Source organism: Vanellus vanellus (assembly GCF_965231255.1).
Source record: "Vanellus vanellus genome assembly, chromosome: 1".
Taxonomy (NCBI): domain Eukaryota; kingdom Metazoa; phylum Chordata; class Aves; order Charadriiformes; family Charadriidae; genus Vanellus; species Vanellus vanellus.
In genome coordinates this window covers 57,923,481-57,947,825 of record NC_138905.1, presented here as the reverse complement: position 1 = coordinate 57,947,825, position 24,345 = coordinate 57,923,481, and the positions used below count along the sequence as shown (strand labels likewise).

At 40.7% G+C, this 24,345-nt stretch overlaps 1 protein-coding gene across 1 annotated transcript; it reads right to left on the bottom strand.

The window, feature by feature from the left end:
* Nucleotides 1-1,636: 1,636 nt before the first annotated feature.
* DMC1 (DNA meiotic recombinase 1) lies at nucleotides 1,637-14,334 on the bottom strand (the record flags this gene model as incomplete). The annotated part of the gene is made up of 13 exons (XM_082486770.1): nucleotides 1,637-1,993; nucleotides 2,711-2,827; nucleotides 3,364-3,424; nucleotides 4,265-4,379; nucleotides 4,480-4,553; nucleotides 5,397-5,488; nucleotides 7,280-7,352; nucleotides 8,580-8,621; nucleotides 9,530-9,582; nucleotides 10,173-10,255; nucleotides 10,559-10,705; nucleotides 13,617-13,661; nucleotides 14,278-14,334. 13 exons carry the CDS (start codon nucleotides 14,332-14,334, stop codon nucleotides 1,924-1,926), a joined length of 1,029 nt encoding a protein of 342 aa, XP_082342896.1. The 3' UTR covers nucleotides 1,637-1,923.
* Nucleotides 14,335-24,345: the final 10,011 nt, after the last annotated feature.

The following is a 24,345-nucleotide window of genomic DNA, read 5'->3' as shown; positions in this document are numbered from 1 at the left end:
AAATGGCATCGCCGGCCCCAAGGCGAGTGGTGGCGGCAACCCCCGGGTCACACACACACCCCAGCAGCTGCGGGAGGTTCTGGGCAACCTCTCCGGAAAGTAAACTAGTAATTAATTCACCTCGTTCTTTCTGGGCTGTCAGGTTGTCCAAAATCAGTTCGATTGGCAGAAGGGGAAGTGAGTCCCCTTTTAGTTACTATCAGACCTTGAAGCAAATAACTTGGCCTGGAAGGAGACCCCCATTGTTTGCCAGTTTAGTGTTGTTTGCTGTATGTGTGGCATAGGTGAGAAAGCAAAAAGCGATCTTGGTGCTTAAATATTGGAAGAAACTTGGGCCTTTCAGAGCGGGTGGGAGGGAGTCGGGCAGCAGTGGTGCTGGGCCAGTAGATACCAGTGCCTGGTGTGGAAGAGGCTGGCACATGCGAAAAACAAGATGTTACTAAACATAACAATGGCTGATCCATTCCTGCTCCCTCAGATCAGCCAGCCCCCGTTGCCTTTGTCTCTCTAGGCTTCTCTCCACGGTGGAAAGTTGTGCTTTACCCCAGGAGAAATACCAAAGATGTGTTAAAGCGCTCGAGGCAGGCAGGCTCTGCAGTTCTGTCCTGTGACAGACCCTGGCTACAGGGTCTGGCGTTTCTTGGATTAATTCCTGGTCATCACTGCCTTTTTATTTCATGTTAACTTACATGCGTTGTTTAATCTAAATGACAAAAACTTATGGTCCGTGAGGGCAAGCTCTCTAACCGCACACAAAAGTTAGAATCATTCTAATTAGCATTTTTATAGAAGGGGACAAAGTAAGGCCTTCCCTTAAAGCATCCAATACATAAATGGTTGAACTGATTTTAAAAGAGGCAATTCCATGAGCGTTGGAGGTAATCCAAACTGAATTGGTCCCCTTATGCCCCATTTCTGTCTTCACTCCCGGCTTCTTCGTTTGCCCCCACCTTGACAAACACCTCTGGCTAGCTGGGCGTGCTGGCTGGCCCGTGGGCACAGTCCCCCAGCGAGCCCAGTCGCAGGTGCCTTTCCCACCCTGTAAGCACCAGTGTCAGCCTCCCCTGGCTAGCCACTGGGTTTGTTTTCTTCTGCTTTTTAATAATAATCTTGAATATTCTTGCTTCTATTAGGAGACTGACAAGGCAATTTATATATCAAGTTTGTTTCTTTAGAGAACTAGGCAAAAGGTTTTAAAGTGTTGGCTTGCACCCAGTTTGTTTCTCTCATGAAAGACTAGCGAGATTACTGAGAGCAGGGTTTGATTCAAAGCACCCAGACATAAGCAGGGTGCTGGTCTCATTCATAGTCTTTATTTTAAAATTTAATAAGAAGAGTTTTAAAACATTCTCTCAAAAAAGTAGAAAATGCTAAATAAAAAGACACAAATTTATGTAGTCAAGATAAAAATGCCTAAAAATGTATTTTTAAAGTAACTTGTTCCTCTATGTTATATCAGAGTCCATTGAGTTCTTGGGCTGTTGCTCCTGCTACTGCTTTTTCCATCTATTTATGTCAATTTTATAACTGAGTTTATTCCAATACTGTTCCATTTCACAGTATTAAATTCTACCACAGACACTCTCTTTGAAAGAAACGAAAAAAGGGTATATTAATGTCATGTGAAAGGACAACTTTGATTTTCACAAAATATAGGAAAAGGATTCTTTGAACAGTTCACAAGCTTATTTCTTATATCTTTGTCTGCTGAAAGTTCAATTGAAAAATTAAGACCCTAAATGAACCACATTCTATTAAGATCAGTAAAACTGAACTGTACAGACTTCATCCCTGTGTTCTCTCAAAATATCTCAAATGGTTCCCAAATAATAGAAATGCAGCCAGCCAGTGGGTGACCTTGCACAAATCTTCATCCCAACTGCCCAGGCAGTTTTCAGCTGTACATTTACATCAGTTTTCTGCCTATTCTTTGGCATCCCCAATCCCTCCAGCAGTTATTGCAAATGTGGCTTCGTTTTCAGGCATCTCAGGGCTGGGGAAAAAAAAAAAAAAAGAAAGAAGGAACTTGTGGGTTTCCCCATGTTAAACGCAGTTGTGAAACAGTCCCCAAAATGTTCTAAGTGTAAGCAACCTGGAATACTTCCACATCTTTATACTTATGTGCAAACTGTAGAACTTGATCAATATTATCAAGACCAGAAAATGTGAAATCTGCCTCTTGGAAGATGACAAACACAGAGGAGGGGAAGGGAGAAGGTGCAGGAGAATGAAAGATTCTGTCTGCAAAATCTCATTTCAATTTCTTTGTTCCTAACGAGTAACACTGGTGTCTCTCCATGCAGTTCCACTACTATGATTTTTAATGACTTGCATCTGCCACAGCTTGCCACTTAAAGTGATACTAATTGTGTCAGCAAAGTTTAGTAATTTAACAGCTCTGGAATTTTCCTGCCAAGGAAGATTCTTACCAGTCTTACCAAACTATTTGATGGTCTTCTTTAAGAGATGAGCATCTAGTAGGATTTATGATGAAAGCCTATGTAATTTAATGTACGTGATATGCAAGATAACTTTTACATCTGCTAATTAGTTTGTCCTTTCAGATTTTCTCTCAGTTTACCATCCAGAAACATGGTTAGTTTGAAACCATGAATTGGCTGTCAAGCTATTAAGTTTCAGTACCATGAACTTTGTAACCTTGTGGTTGCTCATAACACAGCTTCCTTCCTGTGAAGGAAAGGTGATTTACCTGTCGTATATCTTTGCAATACGCAGCTCCCCTCTCCCTTTCCTCAGACTAATCCTGGTAGTCGAAGCATGAGCAAGGATGTGGCCCCCAATGGGCTTTTTTGGGTCTGCCTGAAAGCTAAATTAGCAAGAAAATTGTGATGATTCACTGTGCAAACTCCATGGGTTAATACTGTGATTAACTGTCAGACAAGGCACGTTGAACTCAGTAATGAATAATAAATAGGTAAATATATCAAAAAAGGACTTTAACATACTTGCTTCAAGATGGGATGTTCAATGCTGGCATAATTTTCCACTCATTAAATTCAAGAGGCTCAAGAAATACACACTTTAAACTTCATATATAAGCTGCTCCAAAAGAAAATGGGGTGCCTTTTAAAACTTTTTACGGCTTCTTCTCCTTGTTCAAGTCACAGTGAAAGAAGCCATCATGTCAGGCAGCATATGAACATAACAAAAATCCTTACGAAAACTGAGAGAAACCTATAGGTGTCATCCATGAATGATTCATCATACTAGAGGGACCAATGACCAGGCTGAACCTTCATTTCGGTGCCTCTTGCTCTGTAAAATCTCAGTTCTCATCTCTGTTAAATATGTAATACAAAAGAGATGACATTTTTTAAAAAAGAGAGAGAAAAAATATCTTACGTCATAGTTGCTCCTGGATCAGCAGTCATCTGGTTGGTCACAAACACGGCCACATTATATTCTGCAATAGAAAACAATGCAAAGAGGGTGGACTATATCCAATTAGAATTCCAAAATATTCTCCCATCCATGGTAAAAGCAAGGCTGCTGCTGAAGCATTTCAAATTTCAAATGAAAGAAAAGCAAATATTCTTTATGTCTGATGGCTGGAGTTAATCAGAAGACAGCTTAAATTTGCTCTGGTGTGATTTCAGCTGTAATACGCCAAAAATGAGCACTTTTCAGAATTCCACTGAACAAGTCCTCCTCAGTTCCCATCTTCCCTGTTGCCTCCCTGCCCTCAGCCCCCTCTCCCTCCCTTTGTCTCTTTGCTTTTTTTTTAAATTTACCGCATGAGAAAAACATTTACTCATTCCTTATCAACATTTCTGAGAGGAGAGGAGAAACCCTATTGATCCTGTCATCATCCCTCAGAGCATTGCAAAGTACTGGCAACGTGGTAATGGGCAGAGCTTTTTTCTCTCTTTGTGCCTTCATCCTTTTTTCTATTCTTCATGTTTCTCCTGTAGTTGGACTGTTGAAATTTGGGGAAGATAATTTCTCTTACTGGATATTTGTCCAGTTCTACAACCTATTCTCTCATTTAGGTCTTCTCCTATCAGTACTTCTAGGAAAACTCTAAATGTTTAATAGTTCTAAAGACTCCTTAATCCGTCACCTTGACATAATATATTACCACTTTGATCTTTTGGTAACTGACAGAGGTGTAAAGTGAGGAAAGATTCCTGGGCCAATGACTGATTGATAATACACTTGGACTGCTAGGTGGTCGTGCTACCAACAGCTACTGTTCCAGTAACTCCAGTCCATGTTTTTCCAAATTTTGCAATATTTTCCTTACCTTCTGATATTTTTTGGAGCCTTGACAGCATCTGAGCCAGTTTCTGTTGTCGTTCAGCCAACTCCCCACGACCACTGAAATCCACACGGAAAAGTGCCATTATGGAGTCAATGATCTGCATTGTAATTATGCTAGATAAGTAAGTATTATGAAAGAAAATAGGAAAACATATTCTGAAAGCAGTAAGCATGCAAAAAAAAAAATTACTTTTGTACCAATAGCTTGAAGATACCAGCTTCCTCATGGAACTTGGCTGCTACATAGTCGAGTAATTCCATCTGATGTTCACCTGGTGGGAAGTACAGTTGCCAAGTGACATTAGGACCAGAAAGAGCTCTGAAGGAACAAAAGCCTGAATTTTAAAATTCCACTTTAAATGTCTGCACTGTTTATATTTTCACTGCCAGCAGTTTTTAATCCAGTGCCCAATAACAAGCCCCCTCTACAGTAACCAGCAGTTCCTGTGCTTCTGCAGGTTCGTTTCCACTTGCCCAGCTAACAAAACTTCTTTCTGAAAAGCTTCACAACAAAACTATGCATGAAGACAACTTTTTTGTTGTGTTAAGAACAGAAAAGCAATATAAACATTTGAATTAAATGTTGGATTAAATGACACACAGAAATTGTATTAATCATATTATGCATGTTTATATTGTATTCTCAAAGTAAAAGTCCCACTTAAAATTGCCTTGAAGTTTTAATGCAGTGTCTTGTGACGGAGTGTGTTAGAGCTGTCCCTATCAAGTTCCATTCACAAGATCACAGAGAATGTCTCAACAGCATTTATAGAATTAGCTTACATTCAGGCAATTGTGGTTACATTAATTGGTGCTTCTCTTATGAAGATGCTAGACTGACGCTTGTCATATACATGGCAGAGTTCACTTAATGTTGTGGGAAACTGCAAAACTTTATTGTTTATGTAGCAAAGCTGAGCTGGAATACTTACACTGCACAAGTCTGCTCAGCGTATACCACCAGAAACAGAAAATGGAAGCAAGCTTACAACTTCTTTTCTTAGCAGCCAAACATTCTTTATGATCCTCAGTGGGCAATCTCAGTTAATAATCTGAGAACTATTAAAACGTGAGTCTTAGAGAAAATACACAGACATTATGCTAGATGATCTTACTAGTATATGCACGTGCATACAGCACGTTGTCAAGTACTGCATCGTGGTCAACATTGAAGCGATCAGCAATGTCACGAAGACGGTCTGGTCGGCTGAAATTAAAGTTAAGGATTTCTCTTTGTACAAATCATGCTCTGAAAATAATAAAAATCCATTCCCAAATAGAACTATGGGGAAAAATATAAGAATATTTATTTTGATCCTAGAGAAGACTGACTTTTTCTCTTCACATTGTTCCTCATAGCCTAAAGATAGTCTAGGGCTCACGATGATAATTGTTCTGTTTAAGGTTTGAGGCAGGGGAAGTTGACATATGGATATAATAAGGAGGTGATTGGTGACAGCCAACTTAGCTTAATTAAGGGCAAATCGTGTTTGACAAATTTGGTGGCCTTCTACGACAGTGTTATAGTGTTGGTGGATAAGGGAAGAGCAACTGACATCATCTACCTGGACTTGTGCAAAGCATTTGACACTGTCCCGCATGACATCCTTGTCTCTAAATTGGAGAGACATGGATTTGACAGATGAACCACTTGGTGGATAAGGAATTGCCTAGATGGCCATACTCAAAGAGTTGTGGTTATCAGCTCGATATCCAAGTAGTGAGCAGTGACAGGTGGTGTTCCTCAGGGGTCGGTACTGGGACCAGTGCTATTTAACATCTTTGGTGGCAACATGGATGTTGGGATTGAGTGCACCCTCAGCATTTTTGCCGACGACACCAAGCTGTGTGGCGTGGTCAACACATTGGAGCGAAGGGATGCAATCCAGATGGACCTTGACAGGCTTGAGAAGTGAGCCTGTAGGAACCTCATTAAGGTCAATAAGGCCAAGTGCCAGGTCCTGCACATGGGTTGGGGCAATGCCAAGCACAAATACAGGCTGGGTGGAGAATGGATTGAGAGCAGCCCTGAGGAGAATGACTTGTAGGTGTTGTTTGATGAAAAGCTCAACATCAGCCGGCAATGTGCACTTGCAGCCCAGAAAGCCAACCACATCCTGGGCTCCATCAAAAGAAGCATGGCCAGCAGGTCATGGGAGGTGATTCTGCCCCTCTACTCTGCTCTCAGGAAACCCCACCTGGACTACTGCATCCAGCTCTGGAGCCCCCAACATAAGAAGGACATGGACCTGTTGGAGTGGATCCAGAGGAAGGCCATGAAGATGATCAGAGGGCTGAAGCACCTCTCCTATGAAGACAGGCTGAGAGAGTTGGGGTTGTTTAGCCTGGAGAAGGCCCCAGGGAGACCTTATAGCAGCCTTCCAGTACTTAAAGGGGGCCTACAGGAAAGATGGGGAGGGACTCTTTATCAGGGAGTGTAGCAATAGGATGAGGGATTATGGTTTTAAACTGAAAGAGGGTAGATTTAGATCAGATATTAGGAAGAAATTTTTCACTCTGAGGGTGGTGAGGCACTGGAACAGGTTGCCCAGGGAAGTTGTGGAAGCTCCATCCCTGGAAGCGTTCAAGGCCAGGCTGCAGGGGGCTTTGAGCAACCTGGTCTAGTGGGAGATGTCCCTGCCCATGGCAGGGGGGTTGGAACTAGATGATCTTCAAGGTCCCTTCCAACCTAAACCATTCTATGATTCTGTGATTCTATATTTGTGCTTTAGGAATTTAGCCATGAGCAAAACCTATTTATACACAGTCTACCACAGATATGAAGTGTCAAAAAGAGTGTTTAGTACTTAGAAGAATTTCTTTTGAAGTAAACAGAAGAGCTTCTATCACCTGTAGGAGGCATATTAGAACTCAAAAAAAAAAATCTAGTTAATATAAAATCCATATCCTCTTATTTTTCCAGGTTCGATTACATCAAATGTCAGTCATACTATTTTACATGTATAAAGCTATAACCTTTTAACAGTTCAAAAGATACAAAGTGTTTTCAGTATCAATGAAGATAATCTTTCCACCTGTGTAGCCGTCTGGACCTGGAAGCTGAGCTGTCACTACAGTGAATCATAGAAGATCAAAATGAAAAAGCAGGAAAAATATTTTCTTCCTCTCTCTATTACTATTTTTTCAATAAACTGTGACTGCATATCCATATCACAAAGAACCACCAGTTTTGATCAATGTGGAAATCAGGAGTATCTCAAGTCTTACTGCCATCTTGAGGAGAAACTCAAGCCACTTTTCTCAATTTGAGATCAGATGAGATTTAAATAATGGTGTCAAAAATGTGTTTTACTCAGTACCATCACTAAATCTGTATATTTTATATTGAAAATAGGTAAGGATATTATTAGTAAGTTATTATGCACAAAGCATCCTCTTAATCCTCTGCCCAAATTAATGGTATTGATTTAGTAGGTTTTTTTTTTTTCCCCAGCTGTAACTCATAAGATATAAAATTCTTTGGATATGATTTTTTCCTTATATGCAAATAGTTACTGATTGTGGGTGTAGTCTCTTTGGAGTGAATAAGCTAAAATACTCAATTCAGTTGTAATCATTCATACAAAAGGGTAAGACTGACGACCATTAGACTGTACTAAATGGAAGAGGCCTTATTTTTCCCAAAGGCGTCATAATTCCCTTTATAATATAGGGTTTATTTAAGGGAATGTTTGCCTATCCAATGTCTGGTAACTATATTCCAGCAGTGTTAATAGTTACATTAGTTATTATTTACTACTATTTACACATTGAGGGACATCTCTGGGAAATCAGAGTCCTGCTGTATTTGGCACTGCCCAGATACGGTGACTGCCAAAGTCTTTGTTTATCCAGTTACTGTCAGCCAGTAGTATCCTTTCAGTGCCCTTTCAGAATGTGATATTCAGCAAAACCTCTCGAAACCAGGAAATTAAGAGTTGCTGAGAAAGAATCTTGCCTTTGGCCCTTTCTGAGCAATGCCCCTGTCCACCTGTAACCCATATTTGTGCTCTGCTTTTCCAGATGGTGTGTTTCACTCGTTTCTCTAAGACAGTCTATTATCTTCTCTCTCCTTATGGCAAAACCTATATTGATGTGAGCAGTATTAAATAGTAATCATTTTTATGAGTTCTCTGCTCAAATACAATGAATGGAGGTAAGAGTAACCAAGGTCTGTTTCGCTGTGTTTCTAGAGGTAAAAGATTCTGACTTGTCTCTATGTGTTTAATTCTGATATAATTGTAAAGAATGGATTCACTGAGAAGAAACGTCTCTGTCTGTTAAGGTATTACACCTACCACAAAGGGTGTGAGATAACTGAGTTTTGCCTGTCCGGAACTCTGTTAAATAAAGAAAAAGAAAAAAAAAAAAGTCATGGTTTCTTTTTCTGAGTTTGCCAGATTCAGGAGTTACTGCAGTTAGGAACACACTTACAAAATTCACCTCTATCTCTACCTTTTTTAATCATTTAACCCCAATTTATAAATCATATTCTGTGCAGTAGAAATATGTTACGTGAAAAGCAAAATCTGAAATGCTTTAATTTGATCATGCTTCATTGCTAAAGTAATTTATTCTTTTCTGTGTAGAAGTTAAAACCACATGGCACCTGTAGAAAAGTGTTAACTGAGGGAAGGGGGGAAAAGAAATGGGTGATTCCACTGACCTGGCCCAGTTTCATTTTCAGTAAAATGATCAAGGAGAAGCTTATGACTTCATTAATCTCATTATATCAAATCATGTTAGCCTCCAGTTTATCTTTTCTGAAGGGAAGAGTACTGTGTTTTACGAACTCTTATTGTTGTTGAAGTATTAACCACTAACAGATCATATTTACTATAATAGTAACTTAATTGTAATTTCAAAATCTTATATGAAATGCAATATATCCTAAATGTGCATGAAGAAAATATCTTTTGTGGCAGTTCTGTTACTGGAAAAGGAACACAGATGGCATGAGGGAAATCTTTGCTATATGACATGTTTGTAATAGTATTAATAATGCTATGTTGTACTGAATCAGGGTGCCCCAAGTCTAATGATTACTCAGCTCAAGCTTAGTCTGCAAGCAAATGAAGAGGAAAAATGGGAAAACACTAATTGGATTCTTTCTTCTTACACTCATGCAGGTACTCATCTTTATGACTACAATGTGATAAGTTTGATAGAAGTAATCCAGCTTGATTTATAATCTAAACTAAATTGCAATTCTTTGTTCAGTAATACTCATTTAATGTGGTTTTCTCACCTCCAAACGCCTCAGTGATTGCCATGCTTTCAATCCCACCACCCAGAAGTTTACTGGAGAAAGGGAGAGGATTATGATATAGTTAAATCCACACAATCACAAGAGGAAAGTAAAAAAGATAATTTTTTGCTACTTCTAAGAAAAGTTATTTCTGCCTTAAAGCCCCTCACTTGGTGCATTAAGTACAGGGCACTAAATGATCACTGATTCATAAAGAATTAACTCTGTCTCAACCTTCCTTTCTGTGAGCAAGAGAAAGATCTATAGAAATGATTACTGGAAAGAAAGAAGAAAGAAAATACCTTGGAAAAGATAACATTCCATAAAAATATCTCAAGGGTGGTCTTGAAGACTTATAATTTTGACCTGAGATCTGCAGGTTGTTTTGACTAGGTGAAAAAATGATGATACATTCAGGATTTCTGGATGCAAACTCTGTTTATTTACGATGACTGTGGAAAACGAGTTGGTTTTGTTGTTTACTGATGCAGGCATCTTCGAGCCAGCACTAGCTCCAAATGCAAGGTAACCTACGTGTCCTAGCTGAATATGTGTTTCTCATTTTTGTGCCTCATTAAAGACAATAAATATGATTATTGGAACAATTTGGACTAAGGAGGGATTTAAGTAGAGATAAGCTTACTCAAATTCCTGGCTGCCAGTAGTAATATGAAATACCATCTTCCGTTTTTCACTGTACTCAAAGGCGGTCAGGAAACCTGGCTCCTAAGGAAGACCAAAGAGAACACGAGACATTTATTTTAGCTTTAACCTCAAGGTAAAGTGCAATAACCCACCTAAATATCTTCTCTCCACCCTAGCCTCATTTACACATGTTGGGTATGAAAAGCACCACAGCATTTGTCTGGTTGTTGTAGAGTATAAAGTATTATCCCGTTAGAGTAAAGAGCAGAATAATTTTCAAAATTTTATTCATGATGTGGTGGAAAAATCTATTAAGAGAAATGCTGCACAGCATTTTGGAGAGGCCAGTGTAAATTTAAACTATCAGGAAAGTGATTGGCTTACAATAAGCTTGTTTGCAGCTTCTTTAATCTTGTCCACTTTGGCCTCTGAAAGCCCTTTTACATTGCACAGTGCCCGTCTTGTGGTCATCTGGATTCCCTTGATAGTGCAGATCCCAACCGACTTCAGTTTTTTAATATCTGCTACGTTCTGTGAAGAAAGTTCCCTTCTGTGAGTACTTATGACAGTTAACTAGAAGGTGAAGTAAACCTTTGAAACACATTTTATTATACATTCATATGCATGTGTATTTTCACCAAGAAAGAAGCAGATTTACAGTAAACTTTTCATTATGTAGTTTGTGACACCAACAACAGAAAATTTTGAGTAACATTGGTGTGAGGGATCGTGGTGCAGAGACCAGATCCTGGTGCTTTTGAGACAGGTGTCTTGGGTCCAGCTGTATTTACTAGTCCCTGTTCAGTGTCAGTCTTTCTAGACCCAAGCTGGTAGTAAGGAAAAAGTACGGATTATTTCAGATCGTGTGAAGCCCAGCCTAGTAAACCCTATAACCCTCAATCTGTCCTTGGTCCCTTAGCACAGATCATCTGTAAACCAGATAATCTGATCACGGATAATTGGGAGCTGACTCGCATGAATCATCGGAAGCCGACTCTAACTGCTGTGCTGTTCCTGCGTGTTCACAGTATGTCCAGTTTAAACCAAACGTGTCCTCCAGATCTGACTGACACTTTGGGCTGGAATGAGTTTTTCGTAAATTGGGTACAGCGTGACTTCAGTCAGCACCCTGCTGACACATTTTGCCTCCTCTCACCTCATTTTATGATTCTGACATCACTGGAAACTTGAGGGCAAGAAACAGATTACTCACAGGAAAATATACTATGTGAAAGGTTCGGGATACTTCAATTTACCATTTGCAGCCAAGATTTTTCTTTGAAAAAAAGTATGAACTGAATCTATTTATCTAGTGCGTGTGGGTGCCTAGAACATAAGAATGGAGTGGCGCTATGTTAGAAATTAGTCATGTTCATTTGGAAGCTTATTTCTCATCCTGTGATATGTTTTTTGATTATTACATTAATAAAGATGGATGAGGTAAAATCAGTCACGAATAAAAATGACTCTTCCACCCAAAAGAATATAATAACCAGCCATATAAAAAGGATTGAGCTGTTTTATTGTGATTTTTTCTATTAAGACAACAGACTATTGCTGCAAAGATCTTTTTTCTAGACCAAAACCTCGAATGCATTGCCCCGCTTCTGCATTTCTTCAGTGGCTTTGTCTTTCTGGTCACATCAGACTTAAGTCTGTGCTGCATTACAAGTCTCTATGTGGTAGACCTGGTTATAGAAGTTCTTGTTCTCTCCCGTGGAGATACACCTTTCACCAACAGCTTATGTACCAACCAAGGCCCTGGGATGTACTCCTCCTTAGACTATAGTTCAAGACCATGCAGTGTTCAGCAGTCCTCTGGCTTAACGTACTGACATGCCCGCACCCTTGCACCAGCTGCTTGTCCTGATCCTCTCTCTACCTTACGTTGCAGCCCTGTCCCAGTTGTGCTCCTCTGAGGTGGAAAGGGAACAGGCTGAGAATTTACAAATAAAAAAACCAAAACAACAAAGCCACATTTTTAATTGTGATAATTTTTGGACTAATTGGTTCACAAATCCAGTTCACAGGGCAGCTACAAAAGCAGATGTGCCAGAAGAAGGGATAGCATGCTCTAGGTGCAGGAACACTCAGCAAAGGCCACAGTCTAAAGGTCACAGCACCTTAATTCCTACCAAATGCTTCTGAACATCAAACCACAACCTAGGTTGGGCTAATCTGACTCTCATTATGGCCACAGTCAGATCTAGTAAATATTTTTCTCTTTCTACTCCTAGGAAAAAAATTATAAACCTACAAAAACTATTTATTTAAGCAAATGAATTTAACAGATATGGGTTACCATATGTTCACACAAAGATTTTAACTGGCACAGCTGAGAACAAAAACTTCCTCTGAGGTGTGGGAATAACCACTTGGAAGGAAGAAAAAAAAAAAAAAAAAAAGAAAAGGAGCAGGAAACTCTTATTAAGCCAGAAGAACAGCCTATGTCATTATTCTTAATTTTTAAGATCTTTCATACCTTAGTATCGTTCTCTGCATACCATGCCTCATTTAATATTGACAGACTAGGACAGCTCCCTTCTACCTCATGAGGTCAGCCTCTTTGGTCAACTTGTTAAATTTTTTAACACAAGAATTTGTGTATTTTTCCTATGTTGCCCCATGGTTACAGCTCCCAACCTCATAACCCTTCTTCAAAACTCTCTCTAAAAATGCCAAGGAATTGCCAATAAAAAAAGCTGACAACAATTACACTGCTGACATGCCTGAGCCCAGTAGCTAGTGCTGACTAATGCTGTCTCATTGTGTCTATGTCTCCCTGTCTGCATCCATCTGTAGTCATTTATCTGAGAGTTAAATTTTACATTCTGTTCGGCAAACTCAACTTTTTATTCTGCTTCTATAACACTGAATGTAATAGGATTCAGTCTCACGGATAAACATATAATAATAGTATTTCAAGTAAATAGATGAAGTTTATGTGATAATAATGATGATGAAGATAATGATTATAGGAATTCATATGTGATGAAGAAAACTAGCCACTTTTTTCTTTAGCTAATAATATTTTCCTCACTCCCACTCTATCCTCTTCACTAGCATGCTGAAAATAGTAGAGCAACAATTGTCACGGTGTAATTTCACAGGCACCAAAAATGCAGGAGTAATTACAAAGATTGGCAGGAACAGGAAGCAATCTATCACACAGTTTTCAAATAAATTAGCAAGTAGTTGGTTTTCAAGAGTGCTGGGTGCTAAATACTTTGAATATCTTTATTTAGGAATTGGATGGGAATGAGATTTTCTGAAAACCTGTCTTATCACCAAAGGAAAAATTTGTCTTCACATGAATGATTTAGAATTTAATGCAAGGAAGAATTTCAAGTTGTTAGTATCAAGGTGTATATGCTTTTGGAAATAACCTTATAATAGCTTTACATGGAGAATTCTGTTCGGTAAAGTCATTGCTAATACTTACAATTCCATGCTTCTGTAGCAGGTCAATATCCTGAAAAAAGGATTCCTAAAAAAATAGCAGAAAAAAAAATAGATTTTGCTTTTTCTTGTAATTACATCTGTCTCACTATGTGTTTTTTTCCAATTTCTAAACAGTTAAATGATTTTCCCTGATAATACATTGGACTACCCAAATAAGCAAAGCCCTAGTGAGCCAAGAAGGCCTGCATATTTCCTATCACCTTCTTCATAAAGTGTATCTTCACAGACAAGCAATTCTCTGCTGTGCTAATAAAACTTGTGTTATGACCATCATCATTTTGAGTTCTTTCACCACAGTTTCTCAGCTTTTCAGGCTAATGACCATTCCTTGGAAGGATAAAATTAACTCAGTCCCCTTTGCATTTAATATAGAAGTGCAAAATATAAAGAAATAATGATAACCCCATTAAAAACTGTGCGTAGCTTTTGAAAGGTTAATGAAGAGTACTCAAAGAGCAAGGCTCTACAGGGACTAGGAGAATAAGATTTTCTTGCTATTAGACTGGAACGGAATTTTAAATGCATTGAACTCCCTAACAGTCTTTGGGGACCACATGTCTCTCCATTGATTTCATAACACTATAAAAATACCTTCAAACAATTATTTGCCGCACACATTTTTCAATCAACCATAAATTTACCTCATCGTCCTGGTATCCTGGTTCTTCTTGGACTACTTGATCCTCCATAGCTTTCATCGTGAATGAACAGGTAATAAAGTATCGATCACTGCTGGGAAATGCAAACAAAGGCAGTATTTGGGTGGCAATAAATGAGTCAATGACTGTAAAAAGATTTTTAAAAAGCCCTTGAACTACAGAACCTTCTCAGTGTGCCATCACATGTGGATTTAAACTCAGATTCCGGTTCCAACTCTTTGTTACCTGACCAAAAGGAGGAAATCTACTGCTTAACTCTCAGATGAACCAGTTTGGCTAGAAAGGGTTTAACGGATATTAGGAAAAGAGATGCCATTCCCTTGTGAGAATCTTGGGTCAGAGATGAACTTGGAGGTGGGAACATTTTAAATGAGTTCTCATTAGTGGAATTTATTCTGGTAAGAAAGTTAAAGGCAGTCTGTATTTTTATAGCAAAAGTCAGCAGGGTTGCATACAGAACGGGTAACAGAAAGGCTAAGCAACATCTCAGCTTCCCCATCTTTATCTGATAGAAAGCCCACAAAACAGTACCATTGAGAAGGCTACAACTCCCAAGTCATGTATCTTGAGAGCAGACTATAAAGCTGTATTTGTTTTCAAGTTCTTGCTGGAGTTCCGAATACCTAATAAATGCTGAAGACATGCAAGTAATGCCTGTAAGAAATATGCTTGCATGAAGAGAATAAAAGAAGGGTAATAAAAATCCAACACTTTTATTGTGCAAAAACATACACAGAGAGCTTATTTCATGGTTTTTCATAGTTAACTTGCCACTACAGCTTCACTGCCCTCTTTGTGTGACTTCCTATAAGCAAGGCCTAAAGCCAGAATAGACACTTATTGATAGCACAGTCAAATAGAAAGCAAAATATTATCTCCTTAAATTTTATGAATGCAAGAAAAATTAATACAAAGTAGTTCTCCTTAGAAATATGATCTTAGAACCTGCTGTATCATTTTTGTGGGTTTGTAAATGGATACGTTGCTTCTGTCTTAATTGTGAGCTTGCCTTCACTGTTCTAGCTATGGCAGATCAAAAGTTTTGTAAACTACTTCGTGTAGTTTACATGTTTGCTTGCTCATCCTTGTTAATAAAATCCATGGAAGGTATGACATGTTTATTATGAAACTACACGATGGGCTACATCTAACAGAGGATGGGATAATTTAAACGAAGTATCTGCAAATAGTTTTTTTCAGCTATTAAATGGATACCTAAGGTCTGCCTAATTTGCTTGCAAGAATCTTGTGTATAGAGGCTGGGAAAAGTGAGAAAGAAAATAGAATTTTAGAATGATCTTAATTGGTTTTGGAGTGAAAATACAATGGAGTCATTTCTGTTAGTATTTAATGGAAATACTCCTATAAAATCAGTTGTTTCTGATAGTGTCAGAAACATTTCATTTCATTTCTATTTCAGAACCCTGGAATTATGGAATGAGAAATCATGTCTTCACATCATGCCTAATATCAATCAGAAAAATAATTAGAGTAAAACATTAATTAAAAAATACTTGAAGAGACTTTTAAAACCCCTTAGCTTCAAATACTGAAGGAAGAAAAACAAGTAATGCAAAAAGGCATTACAATTGTACTGCAATCCCCTCCTCCATCAAAAATATCCTCCTTAAGCGCACATAATCCTGCACCCCAAGCACAGCTGAACAGGTCATGGGATTGTTCTACTCCCCATCCTTAGGCAATTGGCATCTCACTGCAGAAAAAACGAGGCAGAGCCAGACCTGCGCCTTCCTGCGGGCTAGGAGGGGAAACGAAGAAATTATACCACACCCTACTAAAAGCCTGAGGGATGAACAAAACCCTCCCGTTCAGTGGAGGGTCCTCTTGTTGCAGGTGCGTTGGCGCACCAAAGACCCAGAGGATTTCAGCTGCTGCCACCACCACCTGCAATGAAGCAGATAAAAGGGTGAAAGTCTGAGACAACACAGTAAATCCATGAAGAAACGAGGAACTTTGTGAGGAAACACAAACACTTCTGAGCCATCTCGGGTGCCCCAAACCTCCTGTTAACCACCCTGGGAGCTCTTCATTAGGGCAGGTGAGCAAGACCTGCACGCTGCGCTCCTTTCGATGGGTACAGACTATCAGTGTGACGGGTACTTGGCCCCAGCATGTAACCCCGGTTTTAGCGGGTGGTTTTGAGCTGACAGAAACATGGCAGCTGTCTTGAACGGAATTTGGGCCCCACGTTAGGGGCAGGAGGCCATCTGGCCTGCCCCGAAGGGCACCAAGGAGGAATTTCGCATCTATTGTCTCAGAGGGAAATAAATGATTAATCGTGTATCGACACACGGATTTATTCTGGCTTTTCCATGCCAGTTGCCTTTTCAGGGGATGTAAATTTCTGCTCCCAAAGGCTGCGGCACCACAGAATTCCCTCGCGCACGCCCCGCCCCCCGGAGCACCAAAATTCTCCATCAAAATTACAACAATAATTAAAACATAACCCATCGCCGGGCACCTCCGGGGCTGCGAGTGGTTACAGTACCCCAAGCGCGCAGGGACCTGAGCTCCCTACACCAGCCCAAGCTGTGCTGCTGCCGCTGCTACCACCGCCCCCGCCCACCTCCTCCTGAGGGAACGGACCCGCCACTTTTCCCGCCGCAGCGGGGAGGGGCGGGGCCAGGAAGGGGGTGGGGGTGGGGGGGGTGCTGCTCTCCCGCCAAACCGAGGCTGCCGTGGACTGTGCGCCCGCTCGCGCGCGCTGCCGGCAGGCCGACGGGCGGGAGGCGCTCGGGCCCCTGACAGGAGTGGGGACCGCCCCTTTCCTCACCACCCCGCGGCGCCGAAATACTGCTGATTTATGGTCTGCAGTTACTGGTAAAATCTCCTAAAATGTATCGACTGCTGTATTTGCTGTCTCTGAGGAATATTTTGTATGACCGCGTGTTGTACAGCTGGCAGAGCCAGGCTTCCTTAAGAACATGGGGTGGCGTTGGTTTGGAGGGGGCTGGATTCAACGCCGCTCAGCTTTGTGTCACCAGGGTGCAGCACGCACGTCTTCCTAAAGACGGCACAGGGCACTTTTGGATTGGATTGGATTGGATGGCCAAAGCCCGTCAGAGAGCATCTGTTCCCAAAAGCTGGAAGAGCCGTGACTCGCCTGAAGTCACAGGACAAGAAGATGAGGCTGAGTCATACCCATGACTTCATCTGCCATTTTAAAAAGATGGAAAAGGTGTTGCTTAGGATACGAACCGTTCTACAAGTCTCCAGTCTTCTTGGGAGACAGCGTTTGGAAAGCAATCACCCCTTTTAGCTCACCTCTGGTAGGACAGCAGGTGCCGGGACTGCACATAAAGGAGCCGCGGGTGTGCTCCTGAGAGCAGGAGGGGTCACTGGCTGCCCCCCGGTGTCGCTGGCTGGCCCCCGGGGATCACTGCCCTGCTGGGTGGGGGGTGTTCAGATGGCAGAAGAGGTGGCAGCAGCATCTTGGCCTCTTTCAAGATGCTTGTGAAAACTTCACCTGTGGGAGGTTAAGAGCACGCCTGGGTGTCGTCAGTTTGTTGTCTGAAAAATCGGACCCGTTACCTGGTGTGCAATAGCCAATCTCATGCATCAGGATGAGACGTTGATTATTTATTTCAGAGTTGCGCAAGGCCAGGTGCTTGGTGGTTCCCCACGGACTCTCCATGCAGCTTATATACACATTTTACAACATCATTCTCTCATTAGTACCTCCTACCTATATTTGATTGGTTAGTAATTTACATATGATTGCACAATTGAGTTATAGCTACTATGCATGCTCAGAGGAAGGATCTTAACCTGGCCTAGGCTCTTCTTGATCTATGGGTGTGATTTGTAGTATTATAATGAAGGTTGTTCAGCTTAGGACACTCAGAATTTTCACTTTTCTGCCAAGTTGGCTAAACTTTTCAAAACATGTAGATTAGTAGCATTTTTGAGGTCCGTATGCTCGTATGGCCCAGGATGTTTCTCCTCAAGAATGGTAACAATACTTGCTTTCCTTTATTAGGAGTTCCTTCACTAATTGATCCTTGACAGTTTCAAGGATAGAATCCTCATTATCCGTGAAAACATACCCATGGTCTCTCAACATTAATTACTATTGACTATTTCAAGAATATGCTTTGATAACAGGTTGGGAAACCAAACAGCAAAACCCACAGCCCCTAACCATCATCAGGAGGTGCTTGCAGGGTCCCCGTTCGAGACATCAAGCAATTTATGTAAGTACCTGAAGTCTAATTCTGGATGCCTGAGGCTTTGTCTATACAGAGGAACTGGCTGGCACTGCTTTTGAAAACTGCATTATTCCGCAAGAGCTATTCCAGAAGAGCACTTAGGCAGACAGCCCTTGAAAGAAGAATTCCTTCACAAAGTGTGCTTTTATTCCAGGATAGAATGCACGTGTAGAGAGTGATCTTTCTGGTGCTGCTGAACAGCTCTGCAGCAGCTAATGCCTCTGTAAACAGCCTTCCCTCCATTATCCTTCTAGTTTGTAAAATAGTTCTCAGAGGGGTCAATGAATGCACAGAATCTGCAGATCATTTCCCACCCCAAAGTGCTACTTCGGGCAATAAATTACGTTCTACACCTTCAAAATGTTGTGTGATCATTAGTTGCTCATTTGGCTTCCAGCTGGTATTGTATAATAAACCCACATACCCCGTCATGTTACACACCAGCCAAGTCAGTCAAGGCATCCCTGAGTCTGCTCCTTCCCTCTTACAGGTTCTGCTGCTGACCAGTGCACCTCCAGTTGTGGGTGAGGCACTGCTAATGAGATTCCCTGCTGTGATCTGCATTTCCTCTCTCCTGAGATCTTATATCAGTTCAGACAAGACAAGACCCAAGTCAAACCATTAACCATAAAAATACTAAGTATCCAGCTGATTTTTTCATCCTCACAAATAATTGAAATCCATAGTTGCAGTAGGGAAGTCATGTGGGGTTTTTTTGGTTGGCTGGTTACGTGAACCAAATGGACTACAGTCAAATATGTAAGTTAATGCCTTCTCTGAACTTTCAAGTTGGCAGTTTGCCTGTTCTTAACCAGGACAGAATAATGTGATATTTGGCTTTCCAGAATATAACCCACAAAGATTCAGCCTGGGATATGCGTGTACATTTATGTCTGAATTGTTTTGGAAGAACGGTGCCTTCTGGTTTCCATAGGAATGCATTTCACTTACAGTTGGTGTCAGACTAAAACTGTGACATACCTGAAATCTCCCCAGAATTGCAGAATGCTTCTGGGCAAAGATGCAGGGCATTATGCTCTGCCTTATCAAAATGGCTTTGCATTTCTCCTATTTGTATTCACTCTGGTACTCATCTGAACAGTAAATAAGATGGGCTCAGTCAGCTGGGGGATGGGGAAGAGAGACAGGGAAAGACTTGCCTCAGACACATGTTGGGGTCAGTTTTGCCATTTGGTGGTCTCACACCATTACTGTAGACAGAGGGACTTCTCTGGGACTGAATGCAAATACAGGAGGTAAAATTTGCCTAGTGGCAGCTGTTCACATTGCTGCATGGCACAGGGAAAGAGAGATAAGCAACAGGGATTATTGCTTTAGGAGGAAGCTGAGGCAGAAAACTTGATTTAACAACAATAACTCTTCATAAAGGGAGTTAAAACAAGAAAATTGCTCACAGATGCATCTCCCATGCTGCAGAACACAGGACTGTGGGTGTATTCTTCACGCCAAAGAAAGTCTGACTCCTAATACAAACAAACTGGGAGTACTGCAAATATTGTCTTAACTGTTATGGCCAAAAGAGTCAATGCTTCTCTAACTTATTCACACATCAGCATTGAAAATTAATCTAAAAAAGACACAAAGCAAAGCCGCTGTATCCACAGAACATAGGAAAGCAAAGTTTTCAGTGTTACAGCTAAAAAAAGCATAATTCATGGAATGTTCCCCCCCCCCCCCCCAATACATTCCAGCTCACAGAACCTGAGTGCTTCTGTTGTCAAGTATGTTGGATAATGACTTTGAGTACACTGCTCTGTTTTGTACTCAGGATAGCATTTTCCTTGGCATGCTTCAGAAAGAAGAATGTATTTAAAGTGCAGCTAATGGATTTTTTTTTAATTTCCAGGTCACAGCGGAATTCACTGGTCTCATCAAAGAATGGCATTTTACAAGAAAAACATTTTTAAATTCACACTTGGAAGAGGTTCAGCACTGGTATTTGAGACATTTCTTCGTTTAAAAACCCCCAAACTATGAGGAGCCTTTGCTTGAAAGACTAATCATTTTCACAGTGTTTCCACATACCTTATGAGTTTGGAAAAGTTAAAGCTTTCTAGCTCAGCCTCTCGGTTGGTAGCAGCTTTTGTTTCAAACCAGCCATGCTGCAGAACTGAACATGCTCTTCTTTTGGCCAGTTTTCTACTCCTGGCTTTGCCTGCTGCTTCTGCAAGTGAGTTTGTATGTAAACCACAGAAAAAAAACCAATCTTGCTCCGTTTGTATTCCATATGTTTGCCAGGCTAGTGGCCAGAAGAGATCATAAGTAGTTTGTTTTTCAAACCCCAAAACTTGGATAGGCATCGTCTGCATCATCACACCATTATTTTTAGCTCAGAATAATATTGAGAGCTCTCAGGAGTTGTAATTAGCTTTAAAATATTGTCTTTCCTTGATTTTGCTATACACAGAGCCTTAATTTTCAGTAATGGTCCAGATAATAAATTTCTTCAATCTTGCACCTCTAAACTTCAGATTCATTAACCTGATTATTCTTGTTTTATCCTTTGTTCCTCTTTCCTTGGATTATAATGGTTTAATTACCAGCCTGACTGGAAGCATGTCTATTTCTTAAACATTTCCTCTGTCTGTATCTGAAGAAAGCTTTTAATTTCTCCTCCTGGTGCTTTTGCTGAATTGGTGATGGTAAGTGACTTAAAGGTGTCTCTGAAACTCAGTGCAGGTGCAAAACTCCCACTCAATTCAATACATCCCAGTACTTCCTACTATAGTCTTCCTTCCTGTTTTGTCTGTCCCCACTGTTATATTCCCACTGGATTATTAAGGCAGCACATCCTGCTTTAATGGCCAGGCAATCCAAGACAGAGGAATAGGTCAGAGTTTCTGCGACCAAATTTCACACGTGTCATGGTTTAGCACCAGCTGGCAACTAGGACCTCGCAGCCACTCACTCACTCCCCCCACAGCAGGATGGGGAGAGAATCGGAAGTGAGAAAACTCGTGGGTTGAGATAAAGACAGTTTAATAAGTAAAGCAAAAGCCGCGTGCACAAGCAAAGCAAAACAAGGAATTCCATTCACCACTTCCCATTGGCAGGCAGGTGTTCAGCCATGTCCAGGAAAACCGGGCTCCATCACACAGAATGGTTACTTGGGAACACAAGTGCCATCACTCTGAACATCCCCACCCTTCCTTCTTCTTCCCCAAACTTTATATACTGAGCATGATGTCACATGGCATGGAATATCCCTTTGGCCAGTCGAGATCAGCTGTCCCACCTGTGTCTTGTGCCCTTCCAGCCTGCTTGCTGGTCGGGTGGTGTGAGGATCAGAAAAGGCCTTGACTGCTTAGCAACAATCAAAACCACCAGGGCTCTATTGACACTATTTCCCATTCCAAATCCAAAACATAGCACTATACCAGCTGCTAGTAAGAAAATCTACTCTAACCCAGCTGAAACCATGGCAACATGTGACCTCTGTTCTTAGGGCGATGAGTATGAGACAAGTAGGAAATCACATGACACTCAAATCTTTAATTTCAAAATAATATTCAGTATTGAACTGCAGCCATGAGCTGTTCTTAACTGACCAACCACTGTTCCCCACCCCCAGCTATCACAGTGCTAATGCAGCAAAAGCAAATCGGAGATAAGAAGCTGATGAGAATAACAACCGTCTTTCACCCCAGGCATTTGTAAGGAATGACTGAGTCGCCTTGAAGGAACTCTCTGTAGAGTAAAAGAGTCTGCGAATCATCTCAGGAGTCTGAATTATCTGGGTGGAGGGCTTTTCTGGGTGTTGCTTCAGGAGAAATTCACGTACATTTGATTGATAGGAAAAAAAAGGCAGGGAAGGAAATTCCAGACACAGCTAGAATAAGTATGCAATATATAGTTTGTGACTAACACTATATTGAAGTTCCTAAAGAGCAACTGCTAAAGAAGGCCTGTTGAGAAGCACACAATGCTACAGACTTCAGTACCGTCATCATTATGAGACTAAAAATATGTATGAAGCACTGAGGTTTGGAAGCCGTACTTGTCAATAGTTCAACACAACAGAAGTTGTTTCAAGTCTCTTAGAGGACCTGCTTCTGGAGAAAGGAGTAAAGTCCTCTCACCCATTCTTCTCAGGAAGATGAAAGCGTTTAGTGGGGGGCAGGGAAGGAACCTTACTGGCTTAGGGACAGAATCTGTAGAGAAAAACTGACAAAAAAAGCAACACTTAAGACGTGTAAAGCAATCCTACTTCCACACTCCCTTTACACGAACAACTGCCCTTAAGAATGTTTTCTGTATTGCAGGGCATATGTGGATGCCAACAAGATCAGCTATGTCAGCGGGAGAGAGAAAAATTCACTCAATCTATCACATCATCTTCCATCCTTCTACAAACACTGCATCACCTCTTTAGGATGAGTTGCTATTTTTAGTCTTCTAGTTTTAAGCATATGTTGAGACTGCTTCCAAACACTTTCCTTCTTATCCTTTTCAGGCTTTGCATCTTGGGTGTGGAGGTCTGAAATATTAAATGCTAGCAGTCCAGATTGCCCTCGCCTAGCACATGTCAGTGAACCCAATACCTAAGGAACTATTTGCACTAATTAGGCACACACAAGAGGATACACACACAAGCAGCTTTGATGGGTTCCAGCTGTCTAGGATTGACAAACATACACATATATGTGTACACACACTCTCCTGCTTCTTATACAGACAGCACATATTATAGCATAGCAAAGGCATTCAGAACAACAAGACTGCAGAGTCTTAGTAAAATAAATAATATTTTACCTTTTCTTCCCCATTCTATACCCGGTAAAGTCACTGGTTTATATTTTACCTGTTTGGACTTGGAAGACTTTGCTTGTTTGGTGAGGTTGGTACTTGCTAGAAGCTTGTCCGTGTTTCAGTTCCTTCCAGAAAAATGAAAGACAGAAAAACTTTGAGTAATTTACCATATTGGTAGGATTAATGCCTTAATTTTCATGTATTCTCTTTTAAAAGTCTAGCCCATCCACAAGTGAAACGTAGCCATTTCTAGGCCAAAATACAGCAGCCACTAGTGCTAGCAGCACCACATTGCAGTCATTGGGAAAGGGATAAACATCCTCTCCTGCTGAAACAGGAAGGAGACATTTCAGGGTCACAGAAGGCAATTATAGGCTCACAAAATAGCTATGACACCAGGGCAATGTCCCTATCTAGTAAAAAGTAACTGATGGAACTATTCCATAAAACACCCAAGTCAGCTGTCTAATAGAAGAAAGTTTGGAAGATTTCTTCCCTCAAGTTTATCAACTTTGTAAGTTGCTTTAACAAAATAAATGAAGCAGAACATGCTTATGTGTGTTTCAATGTGCAGCTCTAAGTAAAAAAAATGGCACTAACATCACATGTTTAATGTATTTCTCTAAGCCAGTTTTATAAGCAATTGCTCCCAAATACCCACTCCCTGCATAATTATTCAGTGAAATAAGTTTCCCCCTTGCCACTCCACAGTGACAAAGAAGCACTGGTAAGGGGGCTTTTTTCTTACACTCTGTAATGGCAAGACCCTGGCTGTGGTGAGAGAAATTGATATGCTGGCAGTATGGCAGTATCACTTTGATGAGAGTTAAATATAAGCAAAGACAGGGATTCCAAAGAATAAAAGTGAAAGGGAGCCTGGCAGGATTGCTCTAATAGTGTATATTACAAGAAGAAATACACCAAACTCGATTTAGCTTGGTCAAAAGAAACAAAAGATGTTGCTTCCACTTGTTGAGAGCACAAACTTTCATTACAAAAATATGTAGAAATCAGCAAAATACAAGCTGAATAAATTGTGTGTTATGCCAAG